Genomic DNA, 20,089 nt, shown 5'->3' with positions numbered 1-20,089 from the left:
CAATTAGGAGCAGAGGGTGCAAGGACAAACTCTGATGTCCTTTTAGATGTATACAAAATCATTCATCCAGCAGATCTGAGAGCTTCCAAGCACATCTGTCATGCTCCCTTTAAAACGCTGAGCTGAGCATCTGAGACTCGCTGCGTGAAAGAGCAGCCTCCGATATGTGAACCTAAGGAAGATTTATTGAAAACAAAAATTGAATACTGATGGGTGTTCTACCACTTTTCCACTTTAGTGCTCAATATTTTCAGAAGCTGAGGTAGAAAATTTATTGATATGTACTGACACACTTGTTCCTCTACCTACTAGTTAATGTCACTCCACTACATGTCATATGTAAATTCTGTACCTATACTTAAGGTACTGAGAGAGTAGTGTTTAAGATTTTGTTTACTAGATATTAATATACTGTATTAACAGTATTCTGCTGTAAGGAGAGTCCTATTGTCTAATCACAGTCTACTGGTTTGAAATTTTAAGAAAGGGCTGCTATTTATCTTAGTGCATTTAACTGTGTATACGTTACTTCATACCATGTATTTTTACATACCCTAATGGCAGTCTGAAGTCAGTACTCTTGCTTACAGTCAGTGCTTTAGCATTTGTTCTGAACACATATTTTGCAATTGCTTATTTATTTAGTGCTTTTTTAGAAAGAAAACTCCAGTAGATTTTCTACTTGCTTTTGAAAACATTACTCTGAACTGTTTTTGGTAACTGTGGCACTTTACCAAAATATGTTCTTCTGTCCTATCTGGCTATTTTGTAATACCTTCAGAATTTAAAGGTGTTAAAACAAAGGCTTATACAGAAGTTGAAATGGTGTCTGTTTGATACTTTGCATAAAATACATTAATTATAGCAGATTCTCAAAAACTAAGACAATGAGTGATGTGAAAGTGAAAACCGAAATACTAGTACGGTAGGCTGTACGTGAACATAGGAGGTGGTTTGTTTTGTCTGTGTTTAGGACGCGTCCGCCTGCGAGACCCAGAATGCTCCGCGCCGAGCAAAGATGGAAGAACCCAGCAGCTGCGGGAGAACAATGTTTTGGCTCTAGATATTAAAAAACGGACAGCTGAGGGTAAACCACGCGAGCCAAAGCAGCAGGGTCATGGTCCTGCACCGGTAAGATACATTTATAAAATCCAACTTTGGTTACGGGGTCGGCGGGAGCTGTGTTTGAACTCCTCGTACGGGACAGACAACAAAGCGGAGCGCAGCAACGTTACCGCTAGTTAGCGGCTAAGTTAGCCGTCTCGGCTAGTCGGACGAGCATCATTGTTCGCTGGGGTTGTGTGGGCCGTTTGTTATGGGTCATGCCCGTGTTGTCGCTCCCATCGTTTACAATCGCTTAACTGTCCGGGAAACAAAGCCAACATTTAAAGAAGCCCGTCAATAATAGCACACGATGTAAGTTGTAGTCATTTATTTCATGTTCCCACTCAAAACAGCTTTCGTCCTTGATCATTTCTCCACCTCACAGATTTAGTTTGGCTTGTGTGTACCTCTGTGGTGATACCTGCCTCTAATTCAAATATTCAAACCCAGCGTTAAGAAAAAGTGCTTAACTAACTTTGTTCAGATGCTTTGAAAGAAGTGTCTCTCTTCGTATTACAGTCGTTTTCCTGTTCGTATTCGCGTCATTCGGCGTTTTTCTCATCGTAAATCTGCTTGCTGTTATTGCATGGCGATATTAATTATTGCCTGCTCCTGCATCACAAAGAAGGGCCCCGCAAGAGTCGTTAGCCAGATGGTTAGCCAGGGAGCTAATTTCATAGAAGACGAACGGTAGTTTTCCTAAATGTCCATATGGGAGCACACAGTTTATCTGCTTTAGCGCATTAAAAAAGCCATAGTTAAGTACTTCGACTAAGTTTTATTTACTTATTTATTTATTTTATTTACAAAGTTGGATTTTTGCTAGCTGAGTTGGTTATTTCTGCTAGCGTACCCCAAGAGGCTGCAGGCAGAAAGCACTCGCGGAGGGGTGAGAGACATGTTCAACATATAATTGTAGTTTTTTCCGGTTGTATTATTATCCTGGGAATCATAATGTAAACAGACATCTTAGCAAATATTGGTAAAATTAGATTTGGATGTAAATAATGACGTTTTAACTCCTAATCTTGTTCAGATGCGTGCATTTGGCTCCAGCCTGAGTATGTTTACATGCACACTAATATCTTGGTTATGTGTTGGATGTAAACATCCCATTCTGGTTTCAGAAACTTGAAATACTACCTTGAGCTCTCTGTGATGGAACATGCTTTGTGGTCTAGTACACGGTGGGTCAGATAATAAACGGGTCCTGTGTTCATGCATTATCCTCACTATGATCAAAACTGGCATACTAGCATGTGCTCTGATCTGTTCCCCTTGGTTGCTGTTGTTTATGTAGCAGCCACGTAATTACACCATCAGCCTTTCTAATACAGCCCGTGTGAGCTCTCGTTGGCAGATAAGCTCATTCAAATAGGATGACTGGGTCAGACAGCACCATCAAACAGATTAACATACAAGTACAATCCTGTCCCCTCATGTTGTGGCCAGAACAGCTCTGGCTGTCACCTTTTTGTCCTGTAAAATATCGAGCACGCACACGGTAATTGGGAAAAGAATTTTGCACACTGTACCACCAGCTTATTTGCACTTGTCATTGTTCCAGACTGTAGCCTTTTGTTGACCCACACATCGTCACTTTAATCCGACTAAGCATCTAGTTGTGAGATCAGAGACCGTGACACCGATTCCTGTAGGCTAAGCTTAACCGGCTCCATAACTGTTGTCTATTGACTATTATTTGTATGTCCTCACATCCTGATAGCTAGTTATAGTTATCCTTTAAAGTTTATTGTGATTATGTAATATTATAGTCGTGCTGTCATTCTTTTCCTCACAGGATCACATTGATTTTCACCACATAGTTTTCCTGTCCACCAGCCTTCACCATGAGCATCATTCAAGACAAACTAGGGAATGAATTCCTGCGCTGCAACGGGAGCATGGACTCCAGTTTTGGAGCAGGCATGATTATGTTCAGCCATCTCCCACCTGTCACCAGCTTCACACGGCTGGCTGCCCATTCCGTAATGCAGGACCTTCCACCTCAAGAAATGATCCTGAAGAAGGAGCGTGACTCCCCTGATTGCACCATGGACAACCAGGCTGGCAGCCTGGGATGTGCAGGTGTGGGAGACTATGTTCACACTATAGGTATCAAGCAGGAGAAGCTGACAGAGCACGATTATCGCTTGCCTCTCTACCCTGGTGGCCTGGTAAAGAGCACAGAGCTGCTGGAGGTGAATGTCGGTAACAACCAAGATTTATTGGTGCACGATCTCAACATGGGCAGTGTAAGTATTTCTGAGAGGATTGCAGACTGTGATTCATTTCTAGCAATTTTGTAAGGGAATCATACATGTGTATGATTTTTTTAAAAGTTGAATTTCTTCCCATTATCAGGTTACAGATACAAATATTTTAAAAAAAGTCATTTAATTTATTAAAGTAATCAATGGTTTTTCTTGAAGCATTTTTGAGCCTTCGCTAGACAAAATAAGAGAACAATCACTTGCGTTATTTTCTGAACTAATTACCCCCGAATGTACCAAAACAAAGATTTGCAATAACATTTAGAAATATTGAATTTTACACCATATATAACAAGGAAATTGAGCATAAAATCCTTAATTGTTTGTGCTCTAATCATAAGATGGCCTCCTTGTGGTTTTGATGAGTAAATAATATAATATTAGGAACGTACATTAGAGAAAATTGGTAATATGCATTTGATCATGAGTGTGTTTTTAGGTCTTGGATAGTCTGATCCCCAAGTAGCGCTGCTGTGTGGTCAAGCACGTCATAAGCTGAAAAACCTGAGGTGGAGGAGCCTGACGGAAACTAGTTATATGGCGATAAATCTACTGACGGCATGAAATGCAAAGTAGTTTCTCTTTCTGGTTAGAAGGTTGACGTCATCCAGCCTCAGCATGAATGAGAACGTCGTGGCGAGGACACAGCTGTCTTGTTTGAGCACGCGCTTCATTTCAGATCTCCTTTGTGTTCATTCAGATACAAATATACACATCCATGTTCTCCTAACAATAGCAAGCCGTCAGAGTTCACCAGTGTTGTTTATGGAAAAACAGCCAATTATTGTCTTCATTGAGCAGCATTCATTTAAAATTGATGTTTAACATTTTTTGTTACACAACATTGGGAGCCTTTAGAATCCACAGATTTTCATAGCAAGTTGCAATAAAAGACTGTTTTATAAATGTACTGCTTAAAAAAAAAAAGAAATTGCTTAATAATTATCATAAGATAGTGAAAAATATTTACTTTTTACCAGATGTTTTTTCCTTTTTTGGTAATAAACCAATGCCTACAAAATGCTGTCTTTTAAATACTCCATAGTCTAGACAAAATTGGACCCTTTTTATTTTGGTTGGACTTTCCCCAGATTGACCTAAAGACTGGGCTGATTTGAAAACAGCAGGTGCACCCACATTTGTCCCGTCAGCCTCCATATGGCAGCGAGGAGAGTAGTGTGCTTACTGGGAAAGAAATTGCAGGGCAGGAAGGCAAACAAATCGAAGAAAAGGCGCTCATTTTCCTGCTCTCTGAATTAATGCCATTCGTTGCAGTGAAGTTTACTAAGAAGTTGTCATTTTGAATGTTTAGTTTGCAAAGTGTGCAGTTTCGTAAGAATAGTAGATGAAAAGTGGTGAGTTAGAGGCTGCTAAACCATAAAAGAACAATAAATTCTGCCCACTAGAACCACATCTTGCGCAATCACTTTCCAAGAGACAATTACAAGAGATTGTCCAAGCGTTTTGTTTGTTTGCATGAGCAGCAAACGTGGATCTGTTTGCGTGATAGTTTGAGACTGCAGGCCTTTAACCTTCAATCAAGTGATTTTTCTTGTCATGGCTCGCTCTCACGGCCCTCTCCCTCTCCTATTGTCATCCTCACAGCTGCCAAGTCAGTTAGAAAAGGAGCCCACTGGGAAAAAAGGTCGAAGGTCAAATGGTGATGGACAGGAGGGTAAACCAAGAAAGAGGAGAAGTGACGCAAAGGTTTGTCTTGTATTTATAAAACTGAATGCAACCATATTTTAGTTAGTCCTCATCACATCAATAATTATCACAAAGAGCATACAAGTGTGCTAATTTGCTTTTGGCAGAAACAAACAAACAAAAAAATTGTCGGGGGGGCATAAAAAGATGATTGGCATAAATTGATGATTGCTTTGATTAAAATTAATCAATTTTAATCAAAGCAATGCAAAGTGAAGTAATACAATCACTTTACATTTAATACAGTTTTGTTACTGGACCAGAGATTTAAATGTATTTACAAACATCTGTTTCATTTCAATTCTGTTGTGAGTTACATGGAGCTTTAAGTGCAAGTCAGACTTGAGTTTAATGTTGAAAAAATAGATTATGCATTTTGAGTTAGAAGACTTTACCAATTGCAAAAAAGTGCAATATTTTTCAGACAGTGATATTTTAGATACATCCTGTAGAGAAAGATGGCTAATTGTTACCCATCCCCCTCTCTCTTGTATTGTTCTATAACAGTCAGTGATGCTGGATGCAGATGGAGGTAACCTGTCTCCAGGATCCAGGCCTCACATGTGTGAACATTGCAATGCATCCTTCAGAAGCTCCTATCATCTACGCAGACACGTTCTCATTCACACAGGTATTGTAGTGTGTCGATTTCACCACAGTGCTTAGATTTTTCTGCTCTGTGCATTTCCTCGTGGGTTATCTCAGTGGTTAGCACAATAAATACAAGGAAGGAAATGATGATGTCATTTGGCAGATGCTGCATTGGCCCATGCATCGTAGCTTATTGCTTTTCTACTGTAATATTATCTTCAGATAGTTCTTTGTCCAGTATTTAATAAGTGCTTTGGATTAATCAAATCTATTGAATTTGCTTCATTTAATAGAGGTTATCCCAGGCCATGAGCTTCACTGCTATCCTAACATTTAGGTTGTTTTAGATGCTCTTTGTTCGTGACAATTTTGTGAAAGGCAAACACAAATATGATGCGAGGCCTATCCTCTACCTGTACAGCCTTTTATCACTACTCATCATAGGGGAACCCATGCCTTTTTTCTATAATTAAGCTTAATTGTAAATGTGTTGTTTGCTGCTTACAAGGGCACGTGATCGCACTAGCTGCCACTTCTAAATTAAATCCATCTTCTTTTAAGGTTTTGTATTACAGTTTCTGGTTACAATAAAGCTTAATCCACTTGCTGATTGAAGTTCCTGTAAATAAAAATAAAATCCCTGTATGTGTGCATAAGTGCACATGCTGGTTAATCTTTCTGTCTCGTTATCAAGTAAAATATAATTTGGCTCCTCCAGACCTTGTCTGAGAAATGTTTTATTTCCTTTGTTTGCTCTTTGTCTGAATGTTTAGCTGTGGTGTGATAAATGTATTGTTATAGACTATAGAAAATTGATTAAAAGAGCAGGCCAGGAGCTAGTGTTAATGTGCCAGATCTCCTTTGGGGTGTACAGAGAGAAAACCCACATTTCTATTGTAGAATTTGATGTGGAAGATCATCCCTGAAGTGCCAAGTGCAGAAGGGGCAGATTTTAGGAGTTTTCTGTTGAGGAGTCCAGGCTTTAAGGTGGCACATTTGATGAGGAGCATACCATAAGCATTATGTCATTAATGGGATTTTTGCTTCGTGAGTTAATCTACAGAGGTAAGGCTGACAATGCAGAGTTCTACTACGCACTAAGGTGTACCTTACATATCTCCCCATCCGTCCACTTTGTGTTACTTAATTGTGTCCGTATCATGTGGGTAGCAGCCTAAGCAGAGACTATTATTCATTGCAAACGACCTGGATTGTGTGTACCAACATGAGGTGGGTCTAAAGCGCAGAAGTTTTTGACCTGCACAAACATCCAGCTGATTCTCCAAATTTTCCTCCTTCCTTGAAAATGAAAATGAAATTCACATTTAATGTTTTGGCTTAATGGAGGTACACTAGTGGAGATTGCAGAGGCATAAGTACAAGAGGCCAGATCAGGACTTCCACAGCACTTTCTAAAAGCGGCAGGTGTGCTGAAAGTCACTCTGTATTTTCAGGAAGAGGATTTTTAAGTTGAGATTTGTCATACTTGAATAAATTTAAATTGAGAATAGTCTTGGATTTTTGTGCGCTGCTTCCTTTTTAATAAACAGACCTCATACATGCCTTTTATAAAAAGAAAAGTTAGAGAAGACGGGTTTTTTTTCTCCTCCTTAAAACAATGAGCTTTACTCTAAGAGGCAAAATTGAGAGAATAAAACATGGTAAGCACCTCTGAAATCCAATGCCGTGTGTTGCAATAGCAGTGACACACCCACACGCACACATTTTGTGTTGAGTGAGCCAGGTATTTGTTCAAGCTGCCAGACTGCCAAAGTTGAATAAACACCTTTATGACACACAGACGGCTTGTAAATACTGTCCTCAATTGCGTAAGTTGTGCATGGGTACGTGTTATGTGTATATATATCCTGCTTTAAAGAACTATATCACATGAGTTATTATAACATCACAGTGATCATGTGATCTTATTTCAGGTGAAAGACCCTTTAGATGCACTCAGTGCAACATGAGTTTCATTCAGAAGTACCTTCTCCAGCGACACGAGAAAATCCACAGTGGTGAGTAATTTATGACAACTTAATCATATGACCCAGGGGCCTAATGCAAACTCAAGAGTCATTATGTGTTTTTTACCACACTAAAGGATGACTAATTTATAGAGTGGCTGTTTTTATGTAACAGGAGAGAAGCCATTTAGCTGTGACCAGTGCAACATGCGGTTTATTCAGAAATACCACATGGAAAGACACAAAAGGACGCACAGTGGAGAAAAGCCGTACAGATGTGAGACCTGCCAACAGGTTTGTGAACTAATTAAAGCCTCCTCTTTGCTATCCATCAAAAGGGTTTATTGGTACTGTTGTTATTTTAAAATAAGTTCAGTCATTTTTAAATGCAATTCGTGTTGTTTCAGTATTTTTCTCGGACAGACCGACTGCTTAAGCACAAGCGAACCTGTGGAGAAGCCATAAAGAAGGGGCTGGATCCTGGGATGATGGACTTGAGTTGTGTAGAAATGGGTAATGGCAGCTATGGGATCACTCAGGGAAATGCTGGGAGTGGCGGTAGGAAGAGGGGAAGGTCTAAAAATTCTGGAGAGGGAGGGGAGCGCAAAAAGAAGAAGGGAGATGCAGGGGGGTTGAGGGCATCCCACATGCATGGGGCTGTATCTGGAGGCTATACTATCCATGAATACTCACTGGAGAATCAAGCGGTTTCTTCCTCTACTGAGCCAGACCCTAGAATGCAACAAGGCCACAACGGCCAAGCTCCAAAGATGGCATTCAAAAAGGCCAATCGTAAGGGCTTGGATAAAGCGGGTCTGGGACAGGTCAAAGCAGGTACATTGGAGCAGGGTGGGGGTATGGATGGCCTTGGGCTCCTGCAGGGTAATGGGGCTAAAGTCGGACCCGCCAGCAGCAATTACGATGACGCCATGCAGTTTCTGAAGAAGCGTCGCTACCTTCAAGCAGCGAACAATGCAAATGCCTCGGGACCTCCTGTAGCTGGAGGGTCTAGCACTGAGTATGATGTAAGCATCCACTTGTCTTCCCAGCCTTCTGTAATCCAGGGTGGCATTTCTGGTGTAATGGACAGCGATGCTTCTCTTAGTCTTGACAAGTCAGGCATCCCTGATGAAGTGTTGCAGAGTCTGCTGGACCATTATGCCCAGAAACCTGATAACTCACACCAGGATGTTCACTTTGACATCAATGACCAACATGTGGCACTGAACCCTACCACATCTGATGGTGCTGACATCAGCCACAACACCAACACACCCAGCCCATCCGGAGACAAGACTGTGATGATGCACGAATACTCCCGCTTCCTGCTGCAAGCTTTGGAGCGCACCAGCCACAGTGCAGGCTTCCCTCTGGGGCCTCTTGCCTCAGGACCCTTCACTGGTTCCCACCCAGGAAATCCCATCTACGCTGACAAGAACATCTACACTACGTCCCCACTGGAGTGCGGGTTTGGCCAGTCGCTGCCTTCGCTGTCCTCCTCTGTGCCAAAGTCTCACTTTGCGATGCTGACAGGCTCCTCACCACAGCACAGCTTCCACCTGGGCAGCCTGGAGGCCTCCACACACCAGCAGCTCACCCCTTCTCAGGAGCTCACCGAACAGATGGAGAAACAGCACTCCTCCACTCCCCCTTCATCCTACCAGATCAGCCCATCTGACCTGAGTAGCCAGAAGGACCACCCGCCTGTCAAAAATGGTACAGCGGCAGCCTACCCTCTGGCCCCCTCGCAGGATCTGGCCTCTCTGGACTCCTCTAAGCCTTCCTACCAGATTGAAAACTTTGCCCAGGCCTTTGGCGCCCAGTTTAAGTCAGATGGCAGAGGCTTGTCTTACGGCACTGACTCTGGCGGGGAGGTGGATCACAGGATACGGACACCTGTGTCTGAATTCTCAGGGTATAGTAGTTTGTTATCTGATGTCAATGAGCCAGTAAGTACAGGTTCCAAAACTCCGACAAGCCAAAGCTACAGATGAGAGCCTGAGAACGAGTAAATGCTCTGTTGTTAAAGTTGATGTCCTTATTTTAATTTTTCAGTGCTCCTATTTTATTATTATTGTTATTTTTTTAAGTGACATCTATATTTTAATTATACTGATGCTTTGTCTTTGTGCCCACTCCTCTTCCTGCAATGAGCCTGGAAGGCTTCCTGCAAATGCAAGTTTTTTTATTATTTTTTTTTAAGTATCTGTAATTTTAAGTTAAATATGTACTTTACTGTTTATTCTGGTCACATTAGTGACATTAGGTTTGGTCATTAATTATGAACTTTTTCAGTAAGTGTAGGGTAAGAGCCAGACGTATTTCCTTTTCAACGAGCTGAAGTGTTTGAGCAATCAACTTTACAACATAGAAATAACCACGATGGCAGGGATTAGCCCAGAATAAAACTAGCAAAAAAAACAAAACAAAATAAAACATGTTTGTCTGTTACAAGGTTAAAGTATTACTCAGGAAAAAAGTGAGAAAGGAGAGGCTTACAAGGTGCAGTGAGCACTCTTTTCAGAAGTGTAAATTTGCGACTTCAAAGATGATATTTCTTATGTTTTATTACTTGTTGAATGAGTGTGACATAAACTGACTGCTGCCAGCTCACTTGAACACTGAGAACACTTTCTACTTGGCTATATAGAGATTATGGTACTTTAATGTCAATGTGAAACTCATGTTTGCTTCAATAAGGGCCATATATAAATACATATATCTATATATATATATTTATAAAAATATATATTATGTAAAAGAACAGTTTTAATCATTCTGGGCATCTCCAGTCCAAATTGAGGAAGAAAGGGGGCTGGTTCAGGGGTCAAACGTTGTCCTTGGTGTATTTTTGGAGAACAAAAATGATGTTAAGGCTTTTCTTTGGCCAATAGAGGTTGCTGTTGGACAGCGATAGAATGGCCTTCCCCTTTTCCTCTTCTGTTCTTCCTCTTATTTCAATTAGCACTTTGAACCGATTTCTTACATTGAGTAAAGTACCACGTCGGATCAAAGAAGCTCAAACATCAGACATGTTGTATGCAGATGGGGGTTCTCGGGGCTGAGCATATGGGATGAGGGGAGGGTTGATATGGGAAAATCTTTCTCCTCCTGTTTTTAGGGAGGGGTTAGAAATGCTAATATTTAATTGGGATAATGTAAATGTAATTCAAACCCCCTAGTTTTAGTTTGACTTGTTACTCGAGTTTATCAGCTTTGCTTTCATATTGACTTTAATGACAAAATGTGATAGTGATCAAGTATTTCTTCAGCTCAGAAACATGTATACACATAGAGAAATGTGTTGTATACATTTAGAGCTTTTGCTTGTGCTGGCAGTACCAAGCCTGTTTGTCCTGTTAGAAATTGGGTGCCTATTCCTTAGAAGTACAGCAACAAAATATTGTCTCGTAAATGTTTAATGTAATTTCTCGCTGGTTTGAAAATGTACTTTATGTAAAGACAACAATATAACAATAATTGCGCTGTCTTCCATAGAAACGACGGGCCCCGAATGCTGGAAATTATATCACTTTGCTGACCGAGTCGCTGAACCCCTTTGTGCCCTAATGGCCTCATTTAAGCAATCATCAAACATGGCAGACTGAATGCAATGCTGTAATATCTGAAATAATATGTTGCCATGTTGAGGCAAGAATTTGCCTCACGTATACCTCATATCACAGCAATCCAGGGACAAAAGGAGTGACGGTTTGACGTATGTAGCAGAAATGCTGTTGTGTGTGGAAAAACGTCATGATTCTGTGCGACTGTTTTAAAACATTTGTGTACATGACATTTGTACATGTTACCCATTAAGATGCTGTTTCTGTAAATGTCTCTTGCCAACCAGTGTTCAGTCTCTTAAGTTCAACCTCCTCTCGCCCTCACATCTTATATTTGCCATATTGTTTCGGTGTTCTTGTTTACAAAAAATGTACGAAACACTACACATTACTGAATTGTTACCCCTGTATAAAATTTATTTTGCTACCCTTTTTCTTTTTTAATAACAGCCGGATGTTTGCAGCTGATATCTTTCACTTTTCTGTTCAAGTTCATGTGACACATTTTGCGAGGCTGATTGTCCAACGAATTAAGAACTGACAGTAGGAGAAAAATAATAAAAACTGTTACCAAGAAAACTGATTTGTTTCAAAGTTTTTATCAAATGTGTAGTTACTCATAATGAAGATCTTGTCACATTAGTGTAGTGTAAAGAAAGATAGACATCACCATCTAGTGACAGCAAGCAGTTCTTTAACTAATTTTTTGGGAAGGGGTGGGGCGGGAGTTGCATAAACAGCACGGACTCTAAAATGAGTTTGATAGATCATGTGTTTGTGATTATGATTGTCATTTTTGACAAAGCATATAATAATTAAGGCTGGATCAGGTGACCCTGAATCGTCCCTTAGTTATGCTGCAGTAGTCCTGGGCAACTGGGGCCTTCCAATGATGCCCTTATTTACTCACTGTGTTTATACACCACTCTGCTTTTTAATCATTAGTTATTATTAATCACTGGCTCTCTTCCACAGCAGCTCTTTTGTCGAGGATTGTCCCTCCCAAAGGTTTCTTCCTGTTGAAGGGGAGTTTTTCCTTTCCACTGTCAACAAAATACTTGTTCATAGGGGGTCGTCTGATTGTTGGGCTTTTCTCTTTATTATTGTAGTGTCTTTACAATACAAAGCACCTTGAGGCCACTGTTGCTGTGACTTGGCACTACATAAATAAAATTGAATTAAATTGTATTCAGGAAACAGATTTGTAACCAGTGAGTTCCTAAGGAGGCCTAATGGGAAGATTAGTTTGCTATTTGTTAATGAAAGATGAATCAAATTACATTCGATACACTGGTGTACATACAGTCACGGGACACAGGTTGCCAGTAAATGGACTGATTCTTATGTAGCACTTTTCTACTCTCCCAGAGTAATCAAAGCGCTGTATACAACATGCCCCGTTCACACAAGCACAAACATTCACACTCCGATGAACACATCGGAGGGCAACTTGGGGTTAATATCTTGCCCAAGGATGTTTGGAATGCAGACTGGAATCGAACCACAAACCTTCCACTCAGTAGCTGATCTGCTCTAACACCTGAGCCACACTCACCCCAGTACCAGGTTGGACCCACTTTTGCCTTCAGAACTTTTTTTAATTCTTTGTGGTGTAGATTCAACAAGGTGCAGCTTTAATCTGAGATGTTGGTCCAGGCTGACATGATGGTATCACAGTCCATTCATGATGGAACGCAGGTTTTCATGTTTATGCAACATCCTGACCTTTTAATCCAAATCCTGCATCAGGCTGAGAAACAACAGACCAGCCAACATTTTTCCAGTCTTCTGTTGTTCAGTTTTGGTGAGCCTGTGGAAACCACAGCCTCAGCTATCTGTTCTTAGCTGACAGGAGTGGCACCCATGTGGTCTGATGCTGGAGCCCATCTACTTTAAGGTTCAAAATGCTCTTCTGCATATGTTGGTTTTAATGTTTGAGTTACTTTTACCTTACTAACAGCTTAAAATGGTCTGGCCATTCTTGTCTGACATCAGCAAAGTGTTTTCAACTAGAGAACTGCCGCTTACTGGATATTTTATTTTTTGGACCCTTCTCTATAAACCGTAGAAATGTTTGTTTGAGTAAATCCCCAAAATATCGTCAATTTCTCAAATACACAGACCATTCCATCTGATAACAACAACATCAAAGTCACTTTTATGACCTTTCTTTTCCATTTTGTTGCTCGCTTTGAACTTCGGCAGGTTGTGTTGACCATGGCTATATGCCTAAATCCACTCAGCTGCTGCCATGTGATTGGCTGATTACACATTTGAGGTAACAAGAAGTTGAACAGGTGTACTTAACAAAGTAGCTGGTGAGCATATATGACAAACAGCAGTAAATGTAAATCGTGTTTTGTGGACAATTGAAGAATCCTTTTACCGCTGCTCTTCCACATTTGTCACTTTCCGTGACGACTTAAATGACATGGCACGGATTGTTTTAAATGCCACGAACATTCAAAACTTTACTTACTTTGACTGGGTTACAAACATCTGTGTGTTATTGATGATAGCCTACTACTGTGGAAGTAAACGGATTCGAGGCACTGTGTGCTTCAGATGAGAATAACCTTTAACTTTACCTCAGGGGAGGGTGATACTTCTCATTTCCCCCTTATTACCTATGAGGGGAATTAAACTGCTTCCTTATATAGAAATGGGAACCAGACTGTTTTTCTGTCAACACAAACAAACCTTAGCTGACTTCTAGGTGAAGTTTACTTAGGTTATGTCGTCCACACCCAGACTTACTACCTAATCTTGTTAATAAATTACTGGATTTTCTATCAAACAATGACAGATGTTCCCATTCAGTTGATTTATTTCAATCTTTGATGTTACCATGAAGTCATTATTGATGCTGAATTGTTGAAAGGAAGACCTAAATGTTGAAGCAATGAATTTGTGGGCAGAAGTGATGAAATTTTATTAGTAAAGTCATGTGTTGCTCGGAAAAGCAGTGACCTACAGCATCGTTGCGTTTGGCTGAACAGTTGTTAACCCTGTGGGAAGGTTGGCAAACAGGCTGTGAACTCTGCCCTATGTGCTCTTGTTGACTCCTCCTGCTTTCAGAGGATGCAGATCTGTTGGAAGGGTGGATGAGAGAGTGACGTGGATGATGTTCTTATCTGTAGAGCTGAGAAATGGCCACCTATTGCATTGTGTACTCAGTGAGATAGCGTATGGGGAAATACAGCAATAAAGAGAGGGAGTGAGTTTTAAAGAGGCTGTCTGTTCTGTGGCTGTCTCCTTCACAGTGACAGATCATAATGACTTTCGGGACTCAGATTTTCCTCGTGTCCATATTTCAGGTTTGAGAATAGGATGAACAGATCCCTACAAAGAAAAGAAAGAAAACAAATAGTCACTGTACAAATCTGACATTTGTTTTGTAAAGACAAATACACCAAATTATGTTAGAAAGCAAGCAACGCTACATGAAAGCTAGAGTTTGATTTTAGGGTATAACTGTTTTTGTGAAAGTACTACTTCAGCTCGTGTTCTGTAAAATAATCGTGTGTGTGATTATTGGGGCTGCATTGACAGATCAGTGAATGTCCTCATGTTTCTTGTGAGACTCACGTGTTGATGTAAATCACAATGTAGGAGGGATGCCAATTCAGTGTGTCCCCACATAAAGAGGGACACCTAGTCGCCATATGAAGACACTGCGGTGAACGTCCTTGTGAGGAGAGTCGTGGTGCTGGATGCCAGTCACTGTTGAATTTCTTGTGGTTCTAGCTTTTGTTTGGTAGTTTTGTGCCTGCTGCTTTTTGATCTCACCACTTGTTTTTAGATTGGGCTCCTGCACAGGAAGTATATTCTAAAATGCAATATATTTCCCCTCTTTGCTGTGTGAATGACCTAATTGCTTCTTCTGCCTCTCTGCTTTGTCAGTTTTAATCATTTGCATCAGGACTAGAATAAAAATGAAACGTGGTTAATGTGTAAACACAGTTAAGGGTTGACAATGATATGCTTTGATACCAGCTCTTCAAATGTTTTCTTCTTTTCGGGAACCCTAGAGGAAATCTTCAACCGGAAAATTAAAAGAAGGATAAATAAGTCAATCATTGCACGCTATTAAGAAAGGCTCACCTTTTACCAGAATCCAGCTCTGAAATAAGACACACTTGTGTCAACTCTAAAAGTCTACGCATGCCAGGCTGAAAATTAACATAAGGTACTGGAAAATGTTGCAATGTGAGTATTTGCATGAGATAAGAATAAGGTCGTTAAGGTGTGTGTGTTTATGCACTGCTGGATATTTGGTATGGCTTTCGAGGAGTGTTTGAGAGCAGAAGCATATAAACCGAGCATGAAGAATATGAAGGAAAATGTGAATCTAACTGGAAAACTAACCATCTTAAGGTCTGATAAAGGCATTTTCTTTTCAGACAAAACAAAATTACTGCCTCAATAAAGTGTAAGCATTTAAATACGGTCATTGAAACTCGTAACATGAGCAATAGTAGTGCTACACACTTATTAATCTCGTAACTGAAATTATGGCACCATCGTTCACACTTTACAACTACAGAAGACAATAAAATGTTCCTGCTCAGTTTCCTTAAGATAGAAACTTAAGGAATTTTTTTTTTATCTTTATAGTTGATCTGTCTGCTTCCATAGTTCAGCAGTGTGTCATCCACAATTACCCAACAGTAGTAACGGCATCGCTGGTGTAATATAACGGTATCGATGCACGTCTCATGGCTCACTTTCGGAACAAAAAATGAAAAGCTGCGATAAATGTTCCAACGATGAGCTTTTTCATGGCGGTATAAATTAGCAGCCGTGGCCTTGATACTGTAAAATGTGAAAATCAGTGTAGGCTCAGAATGAGAAAGGTCAAGCTGTTCCAGATCTCTTTGTAGGTGTTATACAGGGATCCTTGACCGCAACTGTTTTCAGCCATTAAAAGTTAGCAGAGTTGTGGAGTTCTTGTGACAGAGCTATGGAAACGTGGTTCTGTGGAAGGAGAATGTTATTTATGTAGTGTGGTTTGGTTTTTTTTTAATGTTGTAAATTTGAATGCACAGGCTTCCTGGAACGTTAGCATTTTATTAGAGACACGTCAACAGGTAATTATGTTGTTTGTGTCTGTGAAGGTTCTCAGTCATCCAGGTCATCGTAGTCAAAGGAGCTTGCAAAGAAAAGTGTCTGGACTTCTTTAAGTTGCTTGAAGACGTTTCACCTTCAGTTCTAAGGTCAAATGGTGGAGAGTCCCAGATATAAACCTAGTGGGAGTATCCCCCCACAGAGGGACAAAAGGACCCCCTGATGATCCTCTAATCGCCTGAGCCAAGGTGTGAAACTGGGTGTGGGTCCTCTGTGCCACATGTTGTTTGTGGCACAGAGGACTTTATGGCCACCCGAAGAAGGATTTATTGATCAAGATTCTTAATTAGTTGGTATCGGTCTGAATTTCACGTCAATAACAGATCAAAGGATGAGCCTTTGGTACTTGCAACTCAAGATTTCCACATAAAATAAAAGCAGTGGATTTTCTGTAGTCATCACATAAGCAGCCCATGTTAAGGATTACATATAATAGTCAGTGACAGTCACAGAAATCACTTTTGAAATTTTCACTTAAATAGAGTTTTCGTCGCTCTGTCTTATGACATCCAGTCATCACTTTAAATGCGTGTTCTTTCTGATAGTTAAAGAATAATTCTCCGTCAGCCTGTCAGCAGGAGATGACAGGGATCTGTGTTTAAATCTGCATTATCATTATTTTCTCATTATGTTTGATTAGGTTTGATTGAGTTTTGTGGTGACACAGAGAGCTCATTACACTGCATCTTGTTTGATTTGATGTTTTCTCACACTCGTTTTTTTGTAACTGCACATGTCAAATTAGTGATGTTGTTTACTTGTGGTTTTTTTCTTTCTAAATGTGTTTTCTTAAGATGGTGCGCACACTGAGCTCCTCATGCGTTTGACCATTATGTTTGAAATTCAAGTGAAGCTTTAGCTTTAGTATCTGTTCACTTCCTTTCTGCCTTTACTCGTTTTTGGCTGAATATTATTCCTGCTGTAAGAATCCTTTCAAAAACTATTCCAATATCTTCGCTCTTATGAATGGTAATCTTTCTGGCTGTGTTCTTTGAGTCATGTAGTCCCTCTGCTTTAAATACAATTGCAATCATGTATTTCTAGCTTGCATAACTAGCATTATATGACCCTTCCCTCCCCCTCTTCTCCACCTCATCCTCATGGATGTTCACAGTCTGAGCCCTTTCATTGAGCAATCCTGCACCACTCCCTGGGCCTAGACTCCAGGGGATCCTGTCCTGTCTCCTACCTTTGTTTGAGTCCTTAAAGCTACTTTTCATCTCTTATTCACTAAACACTGAAATGTACTTCGAAATGATTTCCCCAAGTTAAAGATTTTCTTTGCTACAAATGAGTTGTTGGTAACGTAGATCTGAAAAAACTAAAGATAAGTGGTAATAAAAGCAATTTGTTGAAGGAAACTTTTAGGCCTTTAACTTTGGGGAAAATAGCAAAGGTCTGGGCAGAATTCCTTGTTTTGTTTACTAGCTTCATTGGATTGTCTGAGTGGTTACATAACAACTGCAAATATAATAGAATGCTGTACAGAACATCGCTTCTTTTCATATCCTGACAGGACCAATTTAGCCTGAATAGTCAAACCCATTTCGAAGTGCATAACAGCATGAAAGAAAGAGAGGATACTGTGCAGACTTTATGTTTTCATCCAGAGGACTCGGTACTCTCGTGTTCTAATTCTTTGAACGATGGGTCTCTTTAAAGGAAAAAAACCCAAACAACTAAACATATTAAAACAAAACAACACAAAAAGAACACCACAAAACATAATGAAGAACTTAAATAGACACATCTCTCATTCAGGTTTTTCCTGCACATCCCATCACTCCATCTCATGTGCTAGTTTCACATTACTTGTTTGCCACTGAGATCACAGAACTCTCATTCTTTTCAAAGTCAGCGTGACCTGATCCTGATGCTGGTCCAGGCCTGTAGAGGCCAGAGTTTGATCCAAACCGGCTGAACTAAATGTGAGACAGTGCATCTCAATGGGAGGACAAAGAGAGTGGATTATCAAATTAAAAAGCAACTGTACCAAAGGGAAATATTAGGATACTTTGAAAATCCATCGTGAGGTCAAGGTTTGCAGCTGAAGCACTTTTGGCTTCCATGTACTGTATGTGTCATATTCTTTCATATTCAAGATAAGACTGGTGCTTTTTTTAGAAACAGTCAGTGAGGCTGTAAAGCATCCACCTGATATTTGTATTGTGGGTTGGTCACTGAGTCACATTGTAAGAGAGATTTATAGTCAGTTGATACAATTGGTTAAATATGAGTGGAATTTCTTCAGTGTGTATTATTGTTATCTTACAAGTGTGTAGTTGAGATTTCAGTGGGTATATTCATTCTTGTAGGACTTTTAATCTTCTACTTTTATGGTTCTGGCAATTGGTCTATCAGCCTACCATAAAATTGTTACTAGGATAAAAGACTGAGTTTTCCTCTAGTTACATCCTGAAGTTCATCTAGTAATAGGTGATTTAAAAAAATCCTATCTGCCTTAATTCTTAAGTTTAAATCCAACAAACTGCTGGAAACATTCCTGAGAGACTTTGGTCCATGTTGACATGATGACATCACACAGTTGCTGTGGATTTGTCAGCTCCATGATGCATATTTCCCATTTCACCAGGTGCTGCTCTATTGGATTGTGGTTGTGATTCTGGTACCTGTGGAGGCTAAGAAATCAGTTTGAGATGATTTGGATTTTCCACTTATGTTACGCCCCACTTAAAAATAAAGTGTTGACTGGGGTGGGTGGTAACACAAAGTGAAAAAAGAAAACATAAACTACTGAAAAATAGATGTCATTAAACACGATTTATTGCACAAAACTACTAAAGTAAAAATGGTATAGAACATAGGTGTCAAACTCTGGCCCGCGGGCCAAATTTGGCCTGCAGCCTAATTACATTTGGCCCGCGAAGCCATACCAAATTACTATCAGAGCTGGCCTACTGGTATTATACAGCTAATATATATATTGTTTAGTATTAAGCTTTGCTTGTTCCATATTCAGTTTTTCAGCAAAACGTGTTTGAGTCCATAAGAAAAGATTCATTCTTATATCTGGAGGAATAAATATATTTCAATAAATATTAACGTTAGCCCGCGACTTTGTTCCAGTTTTGAATTTTGGCCCACTGTGTATTTGAGTTTGACACCCCCTGGTATAGAAGATGGTGCTGGAAGCAGCCATCAGACGATGGCTACACTGTGGTCGAAAAGGGATTGGCATGGTCAGCAACAACACCCTGGTTGGCTGTGGCATGTAAACAATGTTCAGTTGGTACTAAATGGCTCAAAGTGTGCTAAGAAAACACACCTCACATCCTTAAACTCCTCTTCTATCTACTACAATTTATAGTAAGCAGGATGGATACATGCTTCCATGTTCTGCCACTAACATCTGCATGCTGCACCTGAAATTGCTAACCTGATCAGTGTTTTTAAGGTTAATACATACCACCTCATTATACTATAAAATCCCCTATAACTAATACTGAAATGAATGAAAGTTAAACGAATGTAAACGCTACCAAACTGAAATCAGCAAACCCCCCAGTGGAAAATAACTGAAACTGAGGATTTGTCTCAGAGCCTCTGAGGGGGGCAGCCCTAATTAATATCGTCACCGTGACCCCTTTGTTGTTTGATGAATTTTTCTTTGCGACTCTTTCGTCATTGATAAGGCGCTATTTGCTCTTTTTCAACTTTCACGTCAATGCAGAGCTAAAATTAGACTTGCACACTCTACCAAAGTCTTCTTCTGTGTTGTTGCTGGCATAATTAC

General features: G+C 40.1%; 1 protein-coding gene across 3 annotated transcripts; it reads left to right on the top strand.

Moving 5' to 3' along the window:
- The first annotated feature begins 977 nt into the window (after positions 1–977).
- Positions 978–13,542, top strand: znf281a (zinc finger protein 281a). 3 transcript variants are annotated; one of them, XM_085157232.1, is made up of 7 exons: positions 978–1,131; positions 2,906–3,359; positions 4,983–5,084; positions 5,592–5,715; positions 7,610–7,693; positions 7,818–7,936; positions 8,050–13,542. In XM_085157232.1, exons 2-7 carry the CDS (start codon positions 2,955–2,957, stop codon positions 9,634–9,636), a joined length of 2,421 nt encoding a protein of 806 aa, XP_085013358.1. In that variant the 5' UTR covers positions 978–1,131; positions 2,906–2,954; the 3' UTR covers positions 9,637–13,542. The 3 variants fall into 3 exon arrangements, with proteins under 3 accessions (XP_085013358.1, XP_085013356.1, XP_085013357.1); XM_085157230.1 differs by having other exon boundaries at positions 5,589–5,715; XM_085157231.1 differs by lacking the exon at positions 978–1,131 and adding an exon at positions 1,150–1,416 and having other exon boundaries at positions 5,589–5,715.
- Positions 13,543–20,089: the final 6,547 nt, after the last annotated feature.

This window comes from Neolamprologus multifasciatus, chromosome 4 (assembly GCF_963576455.1).
Source record: "Neolamprologus multifasciatus chromosome 4, fNeoMul1.2, whole genome shotgun sequence".
In the NCBI taxonomy this organism is placed as follows: domain Eukaryota; kingdom Metazoa; phylum Chordata; class Actinopteri; order Cichliformes; family Cichlidae; genus Neolamprologus; species Neolamprologus multifasciatus.
Note: the sequence above shows the minus strand (reverse complement) of the source record. Positions and strands in the feature narration are given on the sequence as shown.

Excerpts from the sequence above, each read along its gene's own strand:
- znf281a (XM_085157230.1), top strand. The coding sequence starts at position 2,955 with ATGAGCATCATTCAAGACAAACTAGGGAATGAATTCCTGCGCTGCAAC. Across the intron at positions 3,360-4,982 it reads ACGATCTCAACATGGGCAGT|CTGCCAAGTCAGTTAGAAAA; the intron begins GTAAGTATTTCT and ends TCATCCTCACAG. Across the intron at positions 5,085-5,588 it reads AGAGGAGAAGTGACGCAAAG|CAGTCAGTGATGCTGGATGC; the intron begins GTTTGTCTTGTA and ends ATTGTTCTATAA.